General features: G+C 38.5%; 2 protein-coding genes and 1 pseudogene across 2 annotated transcripts in view; 1 reads left to right on the forward strand and 2 right to left on the reverse strand.

Annotated features, from left to right (window-relative positions):
• The first annotated feature begins 315 nt into the window (after positions 1-315).
• LOC130886881 (60S ribosomal protein L7a-like) lies at positions 316-1,182 on the forward strand (annotated as a pseudogene).
• Positions 1,183-6,447: 5,265 nt separating this feature from the next.
• Spink14 (serine peptidase inhibitor Kazal type 14 (putative)) lies at positions 6,448-9,886 on the reverse strand. The gene is made up of 4 exons (XM_057788240.1): positions 9,817-9,886; positions 8,925-8,968; positions 7,345-7,481; positions 6,448-6,493 (listed from the first exon to the last, which is right to left on the reverse strand). The coding sequence occupies exons 1-4, from the start codon at positions 9,884-9,886 to the stop codon at positions 6,448-6,450; spliced, it is 297 nt and encodes a 98-aa protein (XP_057644223.1).
• A 7,486-nt stretch (positions 9,887-17,372) lies between these two features.
• Positions 17,373-23,269, reverse strand: part of Spink5 (serine peptidase inhibitor Kazal type 5) — a 57,540-nt gene continuing 51,643 nt past the window's right edge. Inside the window, exons 29-32 of the mRNA XM_057789284.1 lie at positions 22,594-22,693; positions 21,801-21,931; positions 19,317-19,407; positions 17,373-17,462 (exon numbers count right to left, since the gene is read on the reverse strand). Of these exons, the coding sequence (XP_057645267.1) occupies positions 17,373-17,462; positions 19,317-19,407; positions 21,801-21,931; positions 22,594-22,693 (412 nt within the window). The remainder of the gene's footprint in view (positions 17,463-19,316; positions 19,408-21,800; positions 21,932-22,593; positions 22,694-23,269) is intronic.

The following is a 23,269-nucleotide window of genomic DNA, read 5'->3' on the forward strand; positions in this document are numbered from 1 at the left end:
TGACGGCTCAGAAAAAAAAAAAAAGGCTGTAATTTCCATTGTGTCCTTTTGGTTCTGGTCTCTATGTCTGTTCCTTTGACCTCGTGATTTTTATGCCAGGAGAATACTGTTTGATAATATAGGTTTGTAATATAACTTAAAATCAAGAAATTACTCTGTTCTTTCTTAAAATTTTTCAGACTCATCAGAGTCTTTTGTGCTTTCAAATTTTAGTTTCATTTTTCTATATTTCTGTGAAGGATGTTATAAAGATTTTTTTTTAAAAAAAATTGTAATTCGACAATCCCCTTTTTCTTTCTCTCTCCTCCAGCCCGGCAAGATGCCCAAGGGAAAGAAGGCCAAGGGGAAGAAGGTGGCCCTGGCCCCCGCCGTCGTGAAGAAGCAGGAGGCAAAGAAGGTGGTGAATCCTTTGTTTGAGAAGAGGCCTAAGAACTTCGGCATTGGGCAGGACATCCAGCCCAAGAGAGATCTCACACGCTTCGTCAAATGGCCCCGCTACATCAGGCTGCAGCGGCAGAGGGCCATCCTTTATAAGCGGCTCAAAGTTCCTCCTGCCATTAACCAGTTCACCCAGGCCCTGGACCGGCAAACAGCTACCCAGTTGCTCAAACTTGTCCACAAGTACAGGCCAGAGACCAAGCAGGAAAAGAAGCAGAGGCTGCTGGCCGGTGCTGAGAAGAAAGCTGCCGGCAAAGGGGATGTCCCAACTAAGAGACCACCTGTCCTTCGAGCGGGCATCAATACAGTCACCACTTTGGTAGAGAACAAGAAGGCTCAGCTGGTGGTGAGCATACTTTTCATGTTAGACAGACATAAATTTGACTATACCCCATTGAGCTGGTGGTCTTCCTGCCTGCCCTGTGTCGCAAGATGGGGGTCCCCTACTGCATCATCAAGGGAAGGGCCAGGCTGGGACGGCTGGTCCACAGGAAGACGTGCACCACTGTTGCCTTCACACAGGTTAACTCGGAAGACAATGGTGCTCTGGCCAAGCTGATGGAAGCTATTAGGACCAATTACAATGACAGATATGATGAGATCCGCTGCCACTGGGGAGGCAACGTCCTGGGTCCTAAATCTGTGGCTCGAATTGCCAAGCTGGAAAAGGCAAAGGCCAAAGAACTCGCCACTAAACTGGGTTAAATGTACTGCTGAGTTTTCTGTACATAAATATAATTATAAAACTTCAAAAAAAATTGTAACTCATCTTTACATTGGATTAGGTGAATGGACATTTTAACAAAATTCTGTGACCCATAAATATGGTGAATCTTTCTGTTTATTTTACTGTTTGAATTTTTCCTAGTTATTTTTTAATTGTTCAACAGCTTTATACATTTATCTAGCACATTTTAATTATTTGCTTCGCCTATTCCTTTCTCCTCTTCTTTCCTCTGTAACTGAAACCCTTTGTCCCAACAATGCGTCTTCCTGCTTTCATGTTTTCTTCTTGTGCGACCCACTGAGTTTTACCAGAGCTTTTTACCCAAGTGTAGGTGGCATGTTATTCACCAAAGCAAAGTCAAATGAGGGGTGCTGTATTAGTGGAGAAAATGACATGGTCCCCAAAGCTCATTTAAATGAAAATTGTCACTGCAGAGGTTACTTCTCACCTAGGTTAAGTTTATTTTAAAATATTTTATCTATCTATCATCTATCTATCTATCTATCTATCTATCTATCTATCTATCATCTACCTACCTATATTCAGATTTGAGTTTTAAAGGTCATTATTTTTGTACCTGAATTTTCTATGTTGATTTTACAATGTGAAACTTTACTGACTTCATTATTTATTTATTTACTTACTTATTTATATGCTTTCATTGTGTGCATGAGTGTTTGAGAGTCTGGTAGCCAAGGAAGTCAGGAGAGGGTGGTAACTTCTCTGAACAGGGTTTACAGATAACCTTGACCACTCGTGTGGGTGTGGGAACCAAAGCCAGTCCATTGCAGAGCAGCAAGGGCTTCAAGCCACTGAGTCCTCTCTCCACTTGTCCTCCTTTTGGCAGAATGTCAGAGGTTTCCTGCTTCTGAGATCAAGTCATTTTCAAATATAGATAGTTTTATTTTTTCTTTACTGATTGTAATCCTGATTTTTTTTGTCAGTTTTAATTTTTAATCATTTTAATCCCGATTTCTATTGCTACTACTTCTGGATCTATGATACTATGGAAATAACAAGAGCATCCTTCTTTGTCTTGTTCAGGATTTAGAAGGAAAACCTGTCAGTATATCTTTGTTGATTATGATGTTAGTTGTCAATTTCCCACAGATGGTCTTTGCATGATAAGTAACTTTTCTACTATTATTAAAGTGTTCTGAGATTTTGTTCAGAAAGAAGGTTATGTTTTGGAAATGTTTTTATTATATCAAAGACTGTATCTAGTTTTTAGTTTCTTTTTCCTTAATATAAAAAACGTTAACATAATTCTAAAGGTTTACATGCTAGAGGAAAAAGCCATCATTTAGTCATAATGTATAATCTGTTGGTATTTTGCTGAATTATCTCCTAGGATTTTATTGATATTTTTGCCTTGGTGTCCATCATGGTTATTAACTTGCCGTTTCTATTTCTGATATCTCTGCTTGGCATTATTACCTTACGAGTCTTGTATAATGTGCTTAGTAATAGCTCTTCCAGTTCTGTATGAGGAGAGGAATTTAAGAAGTAGAGGAAGTAACTATTGTTTGAATATTTGCTAGGCTTCAAATACAAAATAAACTCTTCCCGGACTTTTCCTGTTGGGGAACCTTAATTTCTAATTCAACTCTTTTGTTGACTGTTTAAACTTTTCTAGTCCTTCATAGTTCAATATTGGCAGATTGTATTTTTCTATGATTGTCATTGTATTTTATGTTATTGCTAAATGGATAGATTTCAGGTATTCTTGCCACACAAAAATAGCAAGTTACTCTGAGTTTGCTTGACTTGCTTTGGATTTGAGTCATGCTGTGTAGCTTGTGGTCTGCTTCTGGGCATGCTCTCAAAGAACATAAAATCGCCAACTCTTGAAGTTACACACTCCCATGTTTACTGTAACTTAAAAAAAATCCAAGTTATGGAAGCAATATAAGTGTCCAGCAAACAACACAAGTAACCTATGATACAAATAAAATGATAACGAGAGATCTTACCAATCACCACAGAATGGATAGGCTGGGAAGACTTGTATGCCAGTGATATAAACCATACACAGAAGGAGAATATTCCATAGTCTGACATATGAGTGGTAAAAAGAGAAAATATCAAGCATTTAGAGCCAGAGAAACAATGTACTAGTTACCATCAGCGGGGGGGGGGGGGGGTGTGAAGGAAGAAAGCAGATACAAGTCCGAAGAGCAGATATGGTGAGGCCTTTTGCTTAGCATATCACACAGTTGGGGCAGAGGATTGGAGAAATCAAGATGTTTACCTAAATTCTTTCTTTCTACTGGCTAGCATTTTCATTTCCAGAAGGTACTGTCTTTGCTACTGATAGAAGAAAAGTCATCAGAAGTATTATCCAGTGGTGAACACTGTGAGCTACAACAACCATCCTGGTAAGATACTCCCATTGATGCTAAAATTACATGATCTTGGAAGTGTTTGAGGGGGAAGGGTTATAATGATAATGCATGTGTACACATATGGAATTCTCAAAGAATGAATGAAAGGAAACATAATATGCCACGCATATACAATATACTACTCAGTCACAGAAATAATGGAAGGAGCATAAGTTAGTCAGGAGACAGGAATTTTAGTTTCAGTGGAAAATAGTAAGTTTCCAAAATCAGTTGCACAGTAGCATAATTTAGTTCTCTTCCTTCGAAACATATGAGAAGAAATTCCAAATATCACACCACAAAATGTTGTGCTCAGAACATCATACTATGCCTTAGGATTGTATCTATTTATAAGCTATCAAAATGTTTTATAAATAAATTTTAAGTTAAAAAATTAACCACTCTGGGGGTTTTTGTTGTTGCCTGTATGTTATTTTAATAACAATCGGTGTTCTTTTCTATTTAAATAAGCCCAGAACCCTGACATTCTTGAATTATAGTTGGAAAATGTATGAGAAAGAGTTTACTCATGTCTATGCCTTGGAATTAACTTGGTAAACTTGTTAACAAGAGCCTAAAACTAAAAGGAACTTCACAGTATTAAAGGAACAATTTTAAAATTACTTACAAACATGCCATTTGCTAGAGTATCCTTTGGTTAGAATACTGTGCTACAAACTTTCCCCAAGTATCCGGTCCCCATGTGAGGCCTTAATAAGAGCCAAACCTGATGTATATCAGACACTGTCATTTTTCTTGGGAGAAAAGAATTATTGTCTAGTTAAGTTATGAGAAGTCTTAGCTTACAGAGTATGTACAACTCCATCTGCTCTCAGACACCTTTGTAGCATTCAATCAAGCTGATGGCCTCCCAGGTATTGGTCTAAACTGCAGTACTTCACTGCCACCTGGTGGCAAGTCTGAAGTGGTTACAAGTCCTTCAAGGCTTTTATCCTGTGGAGAGAGAAGGGGAGACAAGGACTCACAGGAGAAGACAACCTCGCATTTCAATGCATGCTGTTCTCTTCTCCCTCTTCAGAAATGTCTACAGAAAAAAAAAAATACCAACAAAGCCTTTGACCAGTTATGTGTAGCATATTTTACAGACATGAGTTTCTGTTTGCTAAAGTCAATTGTACTCTTACAAAACAGTCTTGTCTTTTGGAATTCTTTAGGAAAAGAATAACATTACGTTCTAGTGCAAACTTTAGAAAATTCTAGAAGAAAAACAGGACAGTGGCATAATAAAGACATTTTCTTTTCTTTTCTGACAATGTGTTTCTGGAGAAATTATCTGTGATGTAGTATTAAAAAATTAACAAGACATTAGACTAAATGACATAAGACATTGAAGGATATTGTTTTTGAGTACCAAGTTATCTGCACTACTGACCTAGGCATTCACATTTGGGGATATTCTAGGAAAAGGAGAGCATAACCTATTTGGAATTATTCTGAACAGAGAACAAAGAAGTGAGAGGAAGGAGAGACAAAAGTGGCTACTACGCAGAACGATGCTGTGCAAAGGGCTCAGCAGATTGTAGGTTGCTCTCCATGGAGGAGAGAAGTATGCAAATTAAAAGATAACAGAGCCCAAGTCTTACACAGGATGCCAATAGTGCCTACTTAAGATAAAAGATTCACTCTGTGACCTTAGTGTGGGACTCATACTTTTCAAAGAGAGATTCATGAAGATGATAGAGAAGCAGAAGCACTGGAAATGATCCTCCCTCGAGCTCTTTATGTTCTTGTACCAAGAACTTAACGTCATGGGAGTTGGCACTCTATGAAGGCAGAATACCTCCTTTTCCCCCAGGGCTCTTTGCTTTCAAATTCTGAAGATGAAATCTCATTTTCACTGCAGTCCTTCATGCGCCACCTAGCCCTCAAGCTAGCACAGCTTGCAGAGCACTGACAAATAAAAAGGTCACTTTTCTCCCAGACCAAATGTGACCAAGGAGGATAGCACACGAGCGCCTGTGAGCCTGCTGACCCTCTTAGAAACTACGTGTACATGCACACAAATGAGTTATTATGACCTGGAGAGATATATTTTATATATCTCCCAAAGAATAAACTGTGTCTTCAGAAATTAAGAAAAAAAACTATCAGTGGGTTATTCATATTCTTCTGTGGAGAAAAGTAGGATCATTGAAGACATGGTGCCATGTTAGACATGTATAGATCTTCTGTATCAAGGCTCAGACCTTGATACAATGGGGCACAATGACACACTCTTGTTATTCCAACTGCTTGGGAGTCTAAGGTGGGAGAATTTCAGGTTTGAGACCAGTCTGGGCTTAAGGCCGACTGGGGCAATACAGAAAGACTACATATCAAAAAGACATAAATAATGAAAGTTCAAATAATTAAAGAGGGATTCACAAAAGCTGGGCAGCAGAGATTGATTAGGAAGGCCACAGTGTTCTATAAATGTTTAATTTTTAAAATGATAATGGAATGTAGAGAAATTTGATATGGGGAAGCCCTTGAGGTTTTATATAAATCATGCCATTGTTGAAAACGCTAAAGAGCTGATAAAAATACTGCCTGTCTTTGACCCATAGTGCAGATGTTCAATCTGCTTTACTAGTACTATAGAAGACACAGATTCAAGACACAAGCCAAGATGTTAAGGAACGTTTGTGTATTTATTTGTAGTGATCAGAATTGATCCCAGGGTCCTCCAAACTGAGAGATTGTGATTTACCGGTGAGTGACATCTCCAGGCCAGAATAGTTTATATATGAAGGAAAACATAGAAGGGCTCTGGAGCCATCAACTTCCAGCAGGACTTAGTCATCAAGAATCTGTGCAAGGAAAAGCAAAAGAAGGGGTAAGGAATAAGAAGGAAGTGGTTGTGCTGGCCAGGAATGGAAGATATCCATGTTCACTCACCTAACACCTTCCATCATGATAAAATTTAATTCTCCCACGAGACTTCCTAAAGGGAGGAATAATAATCATTTCATTAAGACATTTTACTTTGGGGGATTAAGAGACAGACCACAAAGGGAGCTGCTTAGATCAAAGGCCAGGGCATTTGCCACTGAAGATACTGATGACCTTTGGGAACTGATCTGTCTGATTGGGCCCGAGTTTGTGATGTACGAGGTGTAAGTGCCGTCAACTATTCGTGCACCAGTCTCTCCCTGCAACTGGATTAGTAACTATGGGGATGACTCGGGCTTTGTGGAGTCTCCTTTTTGTTCCCTGCACATGGTTACTAAAGGATTGCTAGAGGAAGGGCTCCAATCTGACACCTCAAGGAATGGTTTTCTTCTTTTAGACTATCCTGCCTCATAGAGATCAAAGCTGAAATCACCATGGCATTGCAATCTTGCTGCCGAATGACTAATTTCCTGTCATGTAAATCCAAGGATCTGAGTCATCCATCCCAGGCAATGGACCAATGTCTGCTGTTCTGCTAGTATAGTTGAAAGTTATAGACAAAGAAGCAGCAGAAAATATCTAACAGAAGATGAAGGTAAACATTTGTTCTAAAAATCGAAATGGTGAGGATTGGAGGTGTTTTAGAATTTCTGCAGTGAATCCATCTAACAAGGGACTATCAGGACTCAGAGAAAGAACTCAGCATGCACTGTTCGGTCTAATGGGTCCACCTTATACGCCAGTAGTCCTTCTGATACTTGGTTCCTCTAAGGATGGACTGTTTGCTGTCTCCACAAATGGGAGAGAAAGACCAATTTCATGGCTACTGGATGCAGGGTGGATAGAACTCACAACCAACAAGCTTAGTCTTAGTTCTCTTCCCCACCCCCACAGAGCACTCACAAGCTCTCAAGACATAAGATGCAGGGGTTATCGTAGGTTACAAAATTGGTGCCACAGATGGGTTGCTTTAAGCCAGGACAAGGATCGACTGTTTTATTGAGCCAGCTCAAATTTACTTTCTTATAAGGACACTTGATCTGAAATTGAGCAGAAAAGGGTATAATCAGAACTATACTCAAAAAACAGGTCACTTGTGAACTGCACTAATGGCATCAAAGCAAGTCACCACCACATTCCAGTGTCACCAGGCTCTCCCAGTCTGCATAAAGCAATGACGCTAGAATCTATGCACATTCCCTGTGTAAGTATCATGTTCTGTGGTCTGATAAGTATCATGTCCTGTGGTCAGGAGCTCCCACAGGCCTGGCAAGCTATAGTGAGGGAAAAGAAAACATCTAAATTTATGAAGGAAACAAAGCTTAAATCACAAGTACATCAAAAGTGAAAGAATGGCCTGCAGGAAATTCACAAAAATACCAAAGAAATAACCTTTAATTTATTCTTTCTTTCACTAATCAAACATTTGGTGGACCCACAATACACACAAGTTTGGGCAGGATAGACAAAAAAGGAAAAAACACCCTTCTGTTTGACTCAAACACAAGCTGCAGACATAATTTGAGCCTCTGTGCAGAGATTCCTGCACATTTTTCTGCTTTCAGAATCCAAGGGATTGCTGCGTTCCATATTTTCAACCTAGAGAATGTATTCTGTACACTCTCTCTACAGAAGCGCAACTCTTCCAGAGCAGGGACTTTGTGGACACTCGTGTCCATGGGTCTTAGAACTCCTCGTGGCTGGCAATTGGAAAGTGTTAGCATTCGGAAAGAGTTTTCAGATACCTTGGGATATTCTTGTCTCTGTCTCTGTCTTTGTGTCTCTGTCTCTCTGTATCTCTGTCTGTCTGTCTCTCTCTGTGTCTACATTTGGCTTGGTTCCCAGTTTAGATCACTCTATTGTAGACTCTAACGAATCATGGACCTATAACCTTCATGTGAATAGACCTCAAAGAATGTCATAGGTTTTATTGTCTTGGTAAACTTTTGAAATGTTTTTTTTTTTTTAAAAAAAAAAAAAAAAAAACAGTAAGATTCACTGGAACAGGGACAGTCTATGAACCTATGTATCCATGAGCACCACTAGTTTGAGTTAGTGAATTTTGAAGAGAAAAACCAAAAACATTAAGAAGTTAGTAGGGGAAGTTAGAAAGGGAGCAGAAGTAGACAAAATGAAGACACATAATATACCTGTCTGAACTTTTCAAAGAATAGATAAATAAAATTAAAAACTAAAACAATTGATTCAGAGCCTGAAGCGATGACTCAGTGTTTAAAAGCACTTGCTGCTCACTTGATGCTTGCAGAGGAGCAAGGTTAAGTTTCCAGCATCTTCTGAAAGCTTACAATAATTGGTAACTCCCGCTCCAGAAGGTTCAGTGCACATTTCTGGCCCCTGTGGACACCTGGCAATGTACAATACGCTTACATAGAAATAGGGGAAACACTCATACACAATTTATTTTAAGAATCTTTGAAAAATTGTATTCAAATCTGAGTCCTAGAAAACCTAGAGGGAATTACCTTAATAACTCCATGTGGTGACCACCAAACTCGAGCACCTGGAACTAGGGAATACATAAATATGTTACAGACTTTAATTCCTGATAAATCATAGTCTAATCTACTGCCTGGAGAAAAAAAAAGCTCCAATTCCTTACTATACAATTTTGAAGTAATTGAAAATAATATTTCTTTCATTTATTTTTTCATCCCCTTTAAGATATGGACTGGCACTCGGCTCCTGTAAATCACCGGCAGAGGGGAACAGTACATCACTGCTTAGGGAGGTTGCCATCCCAGAATATCAAATGCTTTCCTTGATTAATACTTGCCAAGCTGGAGAGGATTGGTATAGTAGGTAGTTGAGAAACGGGAAAGGTCAGGACTTTATAATTTTTTTGGTTTGTACTCTGCATTTTGCAGGAAGGGAAACAACACCTTCTTAAGTCAATGCTCAGTAATTTGTGATAGACGTGTGAAAAACCCAGAATGCTATTCTCCTTGTGATTCCCAGCATGATCTTTGCTCTAGAGAGACCACAGAGATTCTGAACCACTGGGGACCACTGGGAGGCATTTCAAGCATTCTTGAGGTGTGCTCTGCATGAAGAGATACTGCTGGTCACTTCCACTAACTACTTTCCCGAATATCAGCATCTCCTTGGCGCTGTGCACTAGGTCCCCCAACATGCATATAATATACAGGAAAACCAAAACTTTTACTCTCTGGCCCAGAGTCTGACCCACTGTTTCTCTCAGCATGTATGTGTGGACAAGCATGTATGCAGGTGTTTGTATCTATATACATATGCATTTTCATTACAATCATTTTAATTCAAAGCATTTACTTGAAGATTACAATGTTAGCATCCACAAAACTTTGTATTTCTGATGGAAAAAGCGAAATCACTTACCAGATAGAAGCACCGATTGTAGCATGATGAAGAACAAAAGTGACCACAGTACCTGGAAATATTTGACCATTTTTCCTTCTGGTACAGTCTTGGAATGCTGTTCTGAGATGCTGGCTCAGGACACCACCTTGTGCTACAATCAACCCAGGAGACATCATCAGAATGCTAAAACAGCTGCTGAAAGCCCAACCACTGCACACTTCACTTTAGCAGCCTGTTCCACACCACTTCAAGAATAAATACATGGGAAAAAATGAACTTTGACTAATAATCTAAATGATCAAAAGAGTATAATTATTGAGCACAATGACAGACCTGTGAGTGCTCAGGAAACTTAAGAGGAGCAGAAGTTACTATTCCGTGTGTACAATTATACTAGTTTAGTGTGGGGACGTTTTTACATCTCTTGAACAAGATACTCCTTACCCCCAATTCCATTCACATTTTTTTTTGAAAAGATGCAAAACCAAAATGGGGCCACTAGAGATTTCTAGACATTACTGGAGAAATAGGGGGAAGGAAGTCTATATTCTCTCGTGAAGTAGAGGTGGGTTCTTTGAATCAAATAAGATTAGTGGCACAATAGCCAGACTCGACTGTGTCGAAAATCTTCTGACCAAATGTTAAACTCGTCGGGGGTATTCTGGGATACTGAGAAGCAAGCAAGCAAGTAAGCAAGCAAGCAAAACAAATCATCATGTGGCCATATCCGGGCAACCCCAGTTCTAATTTCCAAGACATACCTAACACTGTCTCTAGAGAATACTGTCTCTCCATGACAGTTGGATGTTTCTAGCAGTAGATCCAGGATTCCTGTCTTGCCTGTGCTTGAGACAACTTAGGCACCAAGATCTTGCTAAGCCCCTAACTGTCTTCCCCTATCATCTTCTCTAATTCTTCAGGGATGAGGCAGCAATGGTAAAAGCCATCAGTCCAAATTACATCAGCTTTCCTCCTCTCCTTTCATGCCCCATGCCATAGCTAACCCACCTTACAAGGATGAGACTAAGTTAACGAGCTCCCTTTTGGATGGTACCTCTTCTTTAAAGTTCAAGTGTTGGGGCCTCCTGAGAGGGCAGTAGCTGCGTAGGAAAAAGCACTGAGGCATTGTGTGCTGGTTTGAGGAGGCCTTAGTAGATCCAACGTGATTCTACTTAGGTCGAGGTCAGATCTCAGCAGGGGATGTTGAAAAGGACTTGACAGGAGAGAACTGATTCCAGGAAAGGGCAGCCAGGGTAGCGTGTAAATATGCATGCTATACTTGGAAAAAGCATAGCCAAACACAGTACACATTCCCCAACAGTTAAGACTTCTCAGGCAGAATGAATAAAAACAAAACAAAGCAACAACAGCAAAGGAACACCTAAGGTAGAGAAGGCTGTAGCACTGATTGGTGATGCAGAGACCCACAGATGCCAGCAGCAGTGGGTACAGCCTTGTCCTGCAGGCAACCTGAGCCTTTCCATTATTAGTGGGGATGGTGTTAGCATGGTGGGGCTCCTTTGGCTGCCTGAGTTTTCTGCTTCTTCCTGGTTTTCTATGAAGAAGTTTTTGTTTTCTTCTAGGAAGGCAACACATACTCACTTAGAGAATTCAGAAGATAAACTTTAAAAAGAAGCAGGCGTTGGTGGCACACACCTTTAATCCCAGCAATCAGGAGGCAGAGGCAGGTGGATCCCTGTGAGTTTGAGGCCAGCCTGGTCTACGAGAGCTAGTTACAGGACAGACTCCAAAGCTACAGAGAAACTGTCTCGAAAAACCAAGAAAAAAAAAAAAGCAAAATGATGTGCAGTCCCACAAGTTAGAAGAAGTGCTAAAATGTTCACTTATCTATTCCACTTTAAAACTAAACTGATATACAAATAATGACTCATAATACACCATTTATGCCAATATTCAGTCATGTTTTTGAGTATACTTTTTTTTTTTTGCTTTTTGTCAATGAAAACTGAACTACCACATTTTCTCAGTTTCAGATAATCATTTAAAACTTGCAGTTATATGCTTCAGGCCAAAGTCCATCACAAATGTGAATGAACATTGAATTAATATTTTTCACTTGTTGCTAATATGGTGATTCTGAGTCTTAATTGTTATTAAAATTCTGTAATAACAAATTTGTATCTGCTTTTGCTCACGCATCTCTTACTCCATTTTAATATTTTAATGTGCTTGCCTATAAATATATTACAGATTCTGAAAAGAATCTGGGTCATCTAAAATATGAACAATTTCCATATGCAGAAATCTAGATTAAAGAAACAGGAAAGTCGATGGTGGACTATTGGGGGTGAGAAAGGGACTAGCAGGAAGGTGACAAAAGGGGGCAAGGAGAGAATGAATATGATCTAAACACATTATACACGAGTGAAGCTGTTGTAATGAAACCCATAGTTCTGTACAATAGTATTTCCAATGATGTTTTCATCTACTCTGTGTGTCATATTTACAATGCAGACCGCTTTGACAAAGTTGTACTAATCTGGGGTGAATGATTTATCCCCCAGTTCAGAAAGAAGAGGCACTCTACCATTTATGAAGGCTTAACAGACGTAGAACCAGATCTGGCAACAGCATTTTACCGACATGGGAAGTGATTTTCCTCTGTATTACAGAAATTTCCCTGTGCATTTATTTAGATGGTTTTTAGCTATGGTTATTGATGCAGGGGTCATAGGGTCAGTACCCCAAACTCATTCATTGTTAAAAAATAATACTGAGGGGAGATGGGAAGGGGGAACCCCAACTGGACATTTCTCATCAACAAACGAAGACTTGAGTTCCCAGGAAAGGGTCACATCTACTCAAATTCTTGGTCAAAGGGACCACATGGGAACTCACAAACAACCCAGGCTCTTGCCAAGGCTATTGTCCTCGTGGTATGATTGAGCATCATTTGGCTGTATGCTCAAAAGTGGTATTGCTGGGTCTTGAGGTAGGTTGTTTTTCAATTTTCTGAGAAATTGCCATGCTGATTTCCAAAATGGTTGTACAAGTTTGCATTCCCACCAGCAATGAAGGACCATTTCCCTTACTCAAATTCCTCTCCACCATAAGCTGTCATCAGTGTTTTTGATCTTAGCTTTTCTGACAAGTGTAAGATGGAATCTTAATTTGCATTTCTCTAATGGCTAAGAATGTTGAAAATTTTCTTAAGTGCCTTTCAGCCATTTGAGATTCATCAATGGAGAGTTCTCCGTTAAGGTCTGTACCCCATTTTTTTATTGTTTTTTATATCAAGTTTCTTGACTTCTTTATATATTTTGGAGATCATTTTTCTGCCTGATGTGGGGTTGGTGAAGATCTTTTCCAATTCTGTAGGCTGCTGTTTTGTCTTACTGACCATGTCCTTTGCCTTACATAAGCTTCTCAGTTTTGGGAGGTCCCATTTATTGTTTATCTCAGTCTCAGTGTCTGTGCTACTGGGGTTATATTTAGGAAGTGGTTTCCTATGCCAAGTGTACTTCCTACTTTCTCTTCTATGAAACACACAGGAGGACCAATGGAATCAAATTGAAGACCTGGATATGAATCCACACACCTACAGACACCTGATTTTTGACAAAGAAGCTAAAAATATAAAATGGGAAAAAGAAAGCATATTCAACAAATAGTGCTGACATAACTGAATATCAACATGTAGAAGAATGCAAATAGATTCATATCTATCACCAAGCATAAAACTCAAGTCCAAATAAATCAATTACCTCAACATAAAGCCAAAGCACACTGAACCTCATAGAAGAGAAAGTACAAACCACTTTTAAGACCAGGTTCAATGCCCATCAGTACATGGTGTACACAAAATGAACTCAATGGCACTTTTGGAGGTACTTTGTCTTATAATGTTTTGTCAGGGATTTTTATTGTTTTGAACCTTACAGGTCCTTTGTCTCTATATTATGGTTTCTGGTATTGTGTTTTTATGGGATTTCTACATGTTCAAACGAATGCATTTATCTGTGTGTAAAAATTAATAGTAATAATAGAGAATCTGAAATTACCTTCCACTTGAGAATAAATAATTAAATGTTTCTACTTTGATTTACTGCAAAATTTATTAACAGCTCCTCACTGATTTGATGAGTCCCATAGGCCTTGCAGAGTCTGGGATTCAGAACCAGGAACACTGGAAACACAAGGTGAAAACAAATGGTCTGTCCCTTTCTCTAGTGTCACCAATGTCTCCGTCAGGAAAAGCCACTAAATAAGTAATTATGCAAACTCAAAGAAGTAACTTCCATTATGTGAAGATTCTGGGTCTTGCAACAGTAGATTATTAATGATGGCCACTGTGTATTTCTTTCATCAGCATTATAAATGAAACAATAAAACCCACAGATCCAGTGTGTCAACTATGTAAAAGTGAATCCCAACTTTGTGGAAAAGGATGATTGCGTATTGCAGCCACACAGCTGCATTTAACAGACGATAACACTAAGACTAGTCTGTGAACATTATTTTATCCTGAAGCTTTCAGAGAAAAATTTTTTATGTAAGAAAAGAAGCCCAAAATATTTTTAGCATTTTCAAACTCACCTAAATCCCACTAGAACTAAGATTGAGAGAAGAGAATGGATATTGATTAATGATCAAACCTGTCTTAGGGCACCCTAATCTATGCTTCTTGTCATCTGTTGTACTAATTTTAAAGTGACAACATGAAATTTTCTCATTGGCTTACATGCAGCCAACGCCACTTTGAATCAACACACTCAAAAACAAATTCTTCCATTGCACAGCATAGGTTTGAGGGGTGTGGAAATCTCTAGTATTCTGAGACTGACCTATGACTCCATTGTCATTGTGCAGAAACTCTCTCCTCTACAGGCACAGAATTGTGGTGGAACAGCTGTTCTACCACCACACTGATCTTTTTTCATTTAGATTTCAGCAGACTTCACTTTTCAGAGAAGTCACAAAAATTGTCATTTCCACCATAGGCTGAAGGATGGAGTGTTTCCTTTCAATTAGGCTATCTGGAAGTCTCCGGCCTGCCTTAGCCACTCTTCCTGGTCTCTGCTCTTAACCAGTGGTTTGTGTGATAGGATCTGTGGTCTGACCTATGCTTTGGACTGGCCAAGTTGCTCTTAATAAAATTCATAGCCATGTCTGTATATATATATATATATATATATATATATATATATATATATATATATATGTTATTCTTTATTAAAAGAGCAATGAAATGATATTTATGTCAATGTTAATAAGTATACATAGAATATGATAAATCCTATTTTACTTCATAGAAATTAAATTGTTAAAAACATGTAACAGGAATTATCAAGGTGGAGGAAAATAAAAGAAGCTGTACCTTACACAGAAGGATAATAACTAAGAATTCCAAAGAATGTGGCCCTGATGATAAACTTACATAGGCCTGTCTGATTGCCCCTTATGTTTTATCACCTTTCAAAGGTGACTCACAGCCAAGCACTGGACTGAGCTCCTGAAGTTCAGTTAAAGAGAGGGAGGAGGGATCATATGACCAGGGGGCAGTCAAGATCATGATGGGGAAACCACAAACAGCTGACCCTAGCTAGTGGGAGCTCACAGACACTGGATTGACAGCTGGAGAACCTGCATGGTTCTAGGCCCTCTAAATGAGGGTGATAGTTATATGGCTTCATTTGTTACTCAGGGTCTGGCAGTGGATCAGGACTTACCTCAAGTGAATGAACTTACTTTTTGGAGCCCATTCCCTATGGTGGGATACATTGCTCAGCCTTAATACAGTGGGGAGGGACTTGGTGCTGCCTCAACTTGATATGCCAGACTTTGTTGACTCCCTAAGAAAGGCCTTACCCATTCTGAAGAGTGAATGGGGGATGGGAAGAGGAGGGAAGGGGAGGTAGGGTTGATAGGTATGTAAATTAAAAAAATTTAAATAAAAAAGATTTAGGTTTAAGTTCTAAACTTTCTTGTGCCTCACATACTGTTTACAGGCAGGCCAAATGCAGTTTCATGCAGTATTCTTTTTTTTTAATTGATTTTTATTAAGCTCTACATTTTTCTCTGCTCTCCTCCCTGCCTCTCCCCTCCCCTTCAACCCTCCCCCAAGGTCCCCATGCTCCCAATTTACTCAGGAGATCTTGTCTTTTTCTACTTCCCATGTAGATTAGATCTATGTATGTATGAATTGAAATGAAACCAAGTTTCGTGATGACTATAAAGGGTTGGATAAATCAAGGAGTTTTCATGAATATTGTATTAAAGAAGAACAAAATGGAATATAAAGGATTTCTTGTGTAGGCATCAACAAATTATTAAATACAACATGACAAACATCTGTTTCTCCAAAGCTCATGAAAATAGAATTTCCAGATTTCCTGCATATGATCAAGAAGACACGACAGAGAAACCCTGAAGTTATCCTAGTCCCGCCAGAATTCCCAGGAAAATAGTCCCAACAAAGCTTGTCCAATGGCTATTATCTTCTTTCTTCTTCTTTAATGACACAGGAAACTGCAGCATGGGGACTAACTAGTTTTCATTCACTTACAAAGGACAACAACAATCATAAAATCTCATTATATTTGGCTTAGTGGAGATTTATTTATAAAAACAAAAGAGCAGAGAGAAAATACAAAATTAGCTTTTTAGGTCTAAGCAGGTCAGTCACACTCTGAACATTTTCTTTTCCTGTTGCTGAGAGTGGCTGGAGACACGCAAGCTTCTCTGTGTACTTTCTGGAGTTCGTCCTGCCTCAGCCTAGAATCTTGGAGTAAATCTGGCACCTACTGCTACCACAGAACACCAGCAACTATATTCTGAGAATAGCAGAGTCTCAGTAGACAGCCTGGAGCCACAAGCTGTCTCAAGCCACCCCTCTAATATGTTAGCTATTTTTCAGTTGGCCCATGTCTGTTGTTGCATTGTTCACTGTATCCACCTCCAGCTACATATGGCCATCGAACATTTGAAACATGGCTGGCCCAAACTAGATGTACAAATAGTGGAAAATACACATCAATATCAATGATTTATTAAATAAAATATGTATATTAGTTTAATTCATATATTGAGATAGATAAAATAATTAGAATTAATTTTACTTGGTTATTTTGTTAACTACTAAAAATTTAAATTATATAAATGGCTCATACAACATTTTTGCTGGAGATTGCCATTCTAGGGAATTACATATATTGTGTTTTCAATTTCTTAGTCTTTCTCAGACTGTAGGTAGTAAGCCATGGTATTCGAGGTTTTCAAAATTAAAAAAAATATATCAAGAGGTAAATAATTAGATATGAGAAATTTCTGGATGGTTTCAATTATAGGACTTATAAAAATTGAGATGGCATTTATGGTACTAGGTAAAGGGTCTGATATGGTGACAGATAGCTTCACACAAGTATTAGCTGCCTGAGAGCCCATATTGTACCCACTCTCATTCCAGGGACTTATTCCCAACAATGGCAGCAACTTGTCTGCCAGTGTAAGACAAAGGACACCATATATCTAGCTTCTATTTTAAAAAAAATTCCTATGACCTAGCAGTGAGAAACAAATCCCCAAAAGGATGTTCTGCTGAGTTTCTACTTTTATTAAACGGGCAGTTGGGCAGACAACATTGTGATCAGATTTCCAGAGCACAGACTGGGTGGAGAGCTCTCCACATCCTCAGATCTCTGAGTCTAGAAGGAAAGAGGTGGAAAGACTAAGAACCAGCGAGTCCAATACCAACAGCTCTGTGTTTTCTGTAGTAAAAAGACGAATGAAGAATTCTTTATATACACAGATGGTGAAGGTAGGCAGTTCAGAATCAAGGCATAGCTTTTTCCTTACGACTTTCACCAATCATTGTTCATTTTTCCTGGAAAAGGAGATGAATAGGTTAGATGCTAAAACTCATTGAAACTACAGGAAGATGGTCTATACCAAGACCTCACAATATTATATTAAATCATGTTCACATTCTATATGCTGTGATGGTTATTACCTGATAATCTCCTATGCACCAAAAGTTGAGGTGAACACACAAACAAACATGGGTTAACTCTGCTATGGATTGCATGTTTCCTCATGATAGTAAGTGCTGTCATTCACGGCATCTCATAGATAAGGAGATTGCACATGAGAATTTAATGACTTTCAAAATTCTTGTTAGATCTTGCCTCTGGCACAATCCTTCATTACTTAAAGAAATCTATTTTTGTATAATCTACAGGTAAGTTCCATGATGTAGTTTTTGTCAATTTACCTACACAGGATGAGAGTTACAGGGAAGCGTGTTCCAAGGCTATTCTGTTAAATTGAACTTTCAGAAAATTACTGAGGTCGCTTTGTCCTAAGATGTATACTTAAGTGGGATTATAAAGAGGGAGAAGAGTATATTCATCCAATAAAGTGAGATGCAGCTGCTAAAGATTTGGATGTAAAACTAGCAAACAACTGTGGACTAGAATTGGCTAAACCTTGTTTTGTGTGTGTATAAAGGCCTAGAGTAAGGAAATGAGTTGCAAATTTTCATGGGAATGAGATGGAAAGTTCCAGGTCTCAACCAATTACAATGTGTCTTCTCACTGTTTACCTGAAACCAGAAACCTCCTAAACTGTGTTTTCCCTCACAAGGCAACACAGTTGATTAATTATTTACAAATCAAGTAGAACATTGACCAATTCTGTGCCCAAGTTTTGCGTGGTATCATAATGGAGTATAATAAAAAATATTTCTAGTAAATATCAGTATTGGAATCTTATTTATTAGATATAAATAACTTTCTTGAAATAAATTTAGTTAAACTAATTTATTTATTCTAATTAAATAACAACCATGTCCATATTTCTTTTTCTTCTAAGTTCATACTTTAGAAATTTTCTTAAATTCCATCTTTGGATTGATAATGATGATGATGATGATGACAATAATTGTAGATGCCATTAATTCTTAGATGCTATGGCAAGTATTCTAAATTCAGTGTATATTGAATGTTTTCAATAATTCATCGAGATATTAAGAGTATTTATGTGATTCACTAGAAATATCCTATATGAAAAACATCAAAAAACTAACCAATGTTTGGCTTATTGCACTACATTGTTTTCATTTAAATGCTTCTCTCTTATCTAGTTCATTTTCATCTAACCTGTGAAAGGGATTTTAGATAGAGTCACCAGGGAGACTTTCAAAGTAAGTAATACATGTTCAAGTATTCTGTTAGGTATTTAAGTAAGAGGCCAACTTTTAGCATTGAAGAAAATTAAATTCTTTGCAATACACGACGAAATAAGCATTACATAGAATTGGTTTCAATCCAGCTGTTACGATCTGCCTTTGTTGGCCTCCATCTCATCTTATAATTGGCATAAGCTTATTACCACATGCTTCAATAATTGCTTAATCATTCTGGTAAATGATGTGGACAATTCTCAAGTCATGATCTGCTAGTGTGACTTCTCTGGTCAGACAAATTCTTATTTTTCCAGTGCATGAACCAAATCAGAACCCACAGCAGCTACCACCATAACCCAAAGACCAATGGACTCACAGATGCAGGTGTTTCAGCAGGTGTTGTTTCCAGGTTGCTGCTCTCCTCACACTTCCCTTGACTACGTATGCGTGTATTAGTCTGACGGATCCTAAAAAAGAAGAGATGCTTCAATGATGGGAAAAATATTCAGATCTAATGATAAACAGATGTAGGTGATGTATGAATACCAAACAAACTTAATTAGCATAAAAGTCTAATTCACGGAACCATTTTCTGCTTAGCATCATCTAGTTTTGGTTACTCTCTTCTGTTCCTAACTTATCCTCTAGTTCTCAGCCTATTTCACCACATTTCAACCAAGATAGAATCATGTGATTCTTACTCCAAAGCTTTTGTTTTTTTATAAATTTTCATTTCAGTTGGTGTGTGTGCTCATGTGCGTCTGTGCATGTGTGTGTGTTTCTCTGTGTGTGCATGTGTGTATGACTGTGTGCCCATGGGTGTATTTGTGTGTACTGTGTGTGTGTGTATGTACTTGTGTGTGTGTGTGTGTTATGAGCACTGACATGTATGTACCATGGCACAGACAGAGAGGTCAGAGGATAACTTTTGGGAACCAATTCACTGCAATTACTGTGGTGGGTTCTGGGATTGAGTTCAAGTAGATAGGTATGAACAGCTAGCATTCTCACCTGCTGAATCACCTCACTGGCCCACGTGACTTTGTTTTGAAGGTCAAAATATTAGATCCCAGAAAAAAGTTTGACTATATCAAGTATCTATAATATAACTTTGGGGATAGAACAAAAATACACTAATACGGGGTTATTTCTTGATCCTGAAATGATACTTGAGAGAATTTCAAGACTTTTAACTTAAGAAATTTTGTGAAGGAAGATCCTGCTTCTCATCTGTGTTGCTGGGGGAAAATTCATAATCTGCTTAATTGAAGTTGATGCCCTATAGCTTGATCTAACCCTTCACTAAATATTGGTCCCTCTTCCATGAGAAAACCTGAGTCTTCTCTATGAGGTCTAGCCCCACCTTCCTTAGCCATGGCATGCACCCGTGGTAGACTATATAAATCATTTCATCACTTGAGCTTCTGTCTATGAAGCTTTCTTGATTAGACCTGGGCTGGAATAATTAATGAAAAGTTTGGTTAAATAGTATTGATAATTTAGGTTTTCAGGTTTATAATAAAAAGAAATTGAAGGATTTATTGCTAAAAGATAGTGTATATAAAATTCAGTATATGATAACTGAATTCCTAGAAAGGTTAATTCATTCCTTAAACAAATATTTAATTTCCATTGGTGTATTCAGTGAACCTGTGAGCTCATGGATGTTGAGTCCACACATAGTGCCACATATGTGTATATCAAAGGAGTTTCACACACTGTATCACATCTTTATGATATCAAAGTGATTTATAGTCTCACGAATGGTAGTGGAACCACGGCATTGAAGATAATAATAGTAAAGAAACTACAGTTAAACCACAATTACACAGACCCAGAAAAAGCAAGGACAAGATATTTTCTAATTTTTGTGAGTTTTGTGACATTTAATAAAAACATTTGAATTCTCTGAGTATCAGGTTCACCCATGCACCAAGACAAAAATAGAACTCTACATCAAGTTATGAAAACTTAATGATGGAATGGGAAAATGACTTATCACCACACCGTACAGGTATGATGACAAGTAAGTTCACAGTTTCTAGTTCACATTTCTAGATATGAAGAATTGCCACCATACTTCCAAAGAAATTGGTTGCAGGGAGGCTGTGAGAAGGTGAATGATAAGTCTAGGGACAATGACAAGTTTTTGCAAAATCAGTATTTGAGAAGAAAATCTACCAAGTGAAAACAATGAAAGAACTAAACAGCTCTTGCAATTAACCTATCCTTTCATATCCAAGTTCTTCTCAGTTATCAGTGAACTTGGTAGCTTAAGGAATAGTCTCCACCTTCTTCCAAGGAAGAAACTGAGATTTCATATGATGAGATAATTGGCGAACATCAGTGTTAAAGCTAAGGTCAGACATCACAAATGGCATTCATCTAGCATACTTTTTATTGCATGGTATTAGCTCCTTCAAGAAGGCTTAGAGATGCTGGGAAACCAATGACTGTCTTACAGTCATACAATTTCTTAGGCATTGTAAGTGGTACAGGCATTGTAAGTGGTACAGACACCATATATATGGTGGTTCTCAACTGTTTTCTCTTCCTGTATGCCAGATGGATGACGGTCACACTTTCATGAATCTATACAGTCTTATAGATGGGCTCTTCAATCATTGCGATCTCACCACCTGCTCCTTCCTCTTTTCCTATTACTCTATTACCTTTATGAAGTAATAGAGACGGGCAAGTATATTAAAAGGATACTGTTATATACTTTTCATTTTAAAAATGAACACATTTTGAATGTTGGGATGGTGGCAACAGATAACTTGAAATATATATCTAGTTAATATCAGAGCACTGGAAACCTTCTCACTAGAAGAGGAGATGGTGTAATATGGTTACTTACAGGTTTTCATGACAGAGCATGCAGGGGTTAGCGTAGGTTTGGCCATCATCCCCACAGACAGGCTGAATATTCTTTGGGCAAAGATAACCCATCCTGGGCAATATTCGGTAGTGTTTGCAGATGTCAGAGTCCTGCACAGGTAAAGTAGAGAGCAAAGTTGCTTAAGGATTTCAAGGGATTATGTGGGATTGGAGAAATATTGGTTTTCCTAATGGCACCTGATTAAGAACAGGATTGTGGTGTGTTACTCAAATGCATACATTATTTCACATCATATTGGGTGGGCTTTGGCTTCTTTTAACTAGAGAATATTAGTGTGCCAAAAAGAAACAAAACCAAAAATAACAGTGACAACCCCCTCCCTCCCAAGAATGAAGCAGTAAGTGGAATTCTTTAATGATCTGAGGCATAGTAAGCTAGGACATGCTTCTAGAAAGGAGTCTAGAATATTCATGCTAGAAACAATATTCACTCTTAATGAATTCCCTTTGCATTGACCCTTGGTGTGGACCTGCCTCTTTAAGATACTGGCCACTCTAAGAGATCAGACCAGTCTGAAAAAAAATTATTTCATACCTCCCTTACTAACTCTGGTCTCTACCTCCCCAGTAGCTACTCTGGTCTCTATCTTCTGTGGTGGCAAAAAGAAATATGCAAAACCCGTTCTTCCTTATCTCTGCCTCACTACCTCCTGTGTTATGATGCTTTCCCTGAGCTGGCTTTGAGCTGCAGGCTCCCCAACCGCTGGAGGACAGAAGCTGCTGGCATAATATTTCAAGGAGAAACTCCTTACCTCAGAGGAGCTGGAAAATCCTGGACCTCCTTCTTCTTTAGTAACTCTAATGTGTGATGGATTTCCTTGGAGTCCAGGCCTTTCCAAAGCTTCCTTTTCACTACAAGAAGAAAGAAAAAAAATATTAAAAAAAAATATGTGCAAAACCTCTGTAACATCTCATAGAAAGATGTCTGTCCCAGGAAAACATGGGGGAACCCTAGAGCACTCCATCAGGATATGACCAGAATGAGATACTTTAAAAGCACACAAAGGTGACCAATACTGAGCAGCACCGACAGTCCATCCCCACCACAAGAATATTCTCTGTGAAAAACTGAGGAGTATTGATGCTGTCTTCACGGGTGCTTTTAAGCATCATGGTGTCCACTCGTCTTTAAATGTGTTTCTTCATGAGTTAAATCATTTAGCCCTTGAGACTCTTATTTAATGCATTTCTAGGGCATAAAATTTCATATTTTTAAATGACTTTTCTTTTGGTTCTCATATGGTTTTAGATATAGGATTTGGAATGAGTGCCCTGGTGAGGAGACACACCTTCACTTGCTGTCTCCAAACCCAAGCACTCTTTCTGCTGTATCGGTTGTTTTAACTTGGCCCTATTACTGATTCTCTTGGACTTGGAAGCACATACATGTGTTCCAGCAGCAATTTGTAAAATGGTGCGCCCCCTGCT

This window comes from Chionomys nivalis, chromosome 14, assembly GCF_950005125.1.
Source record: "Chionomys nivalis chromosome 14, mChiNiv1.1, whole genome shotgun sequence".
Lineage (NCBI taxonomy): Eukaryota > Metazoa > Chordata > Mammalia > Rodentia > Cricetidae > Chionomys > Chionomys nivalis.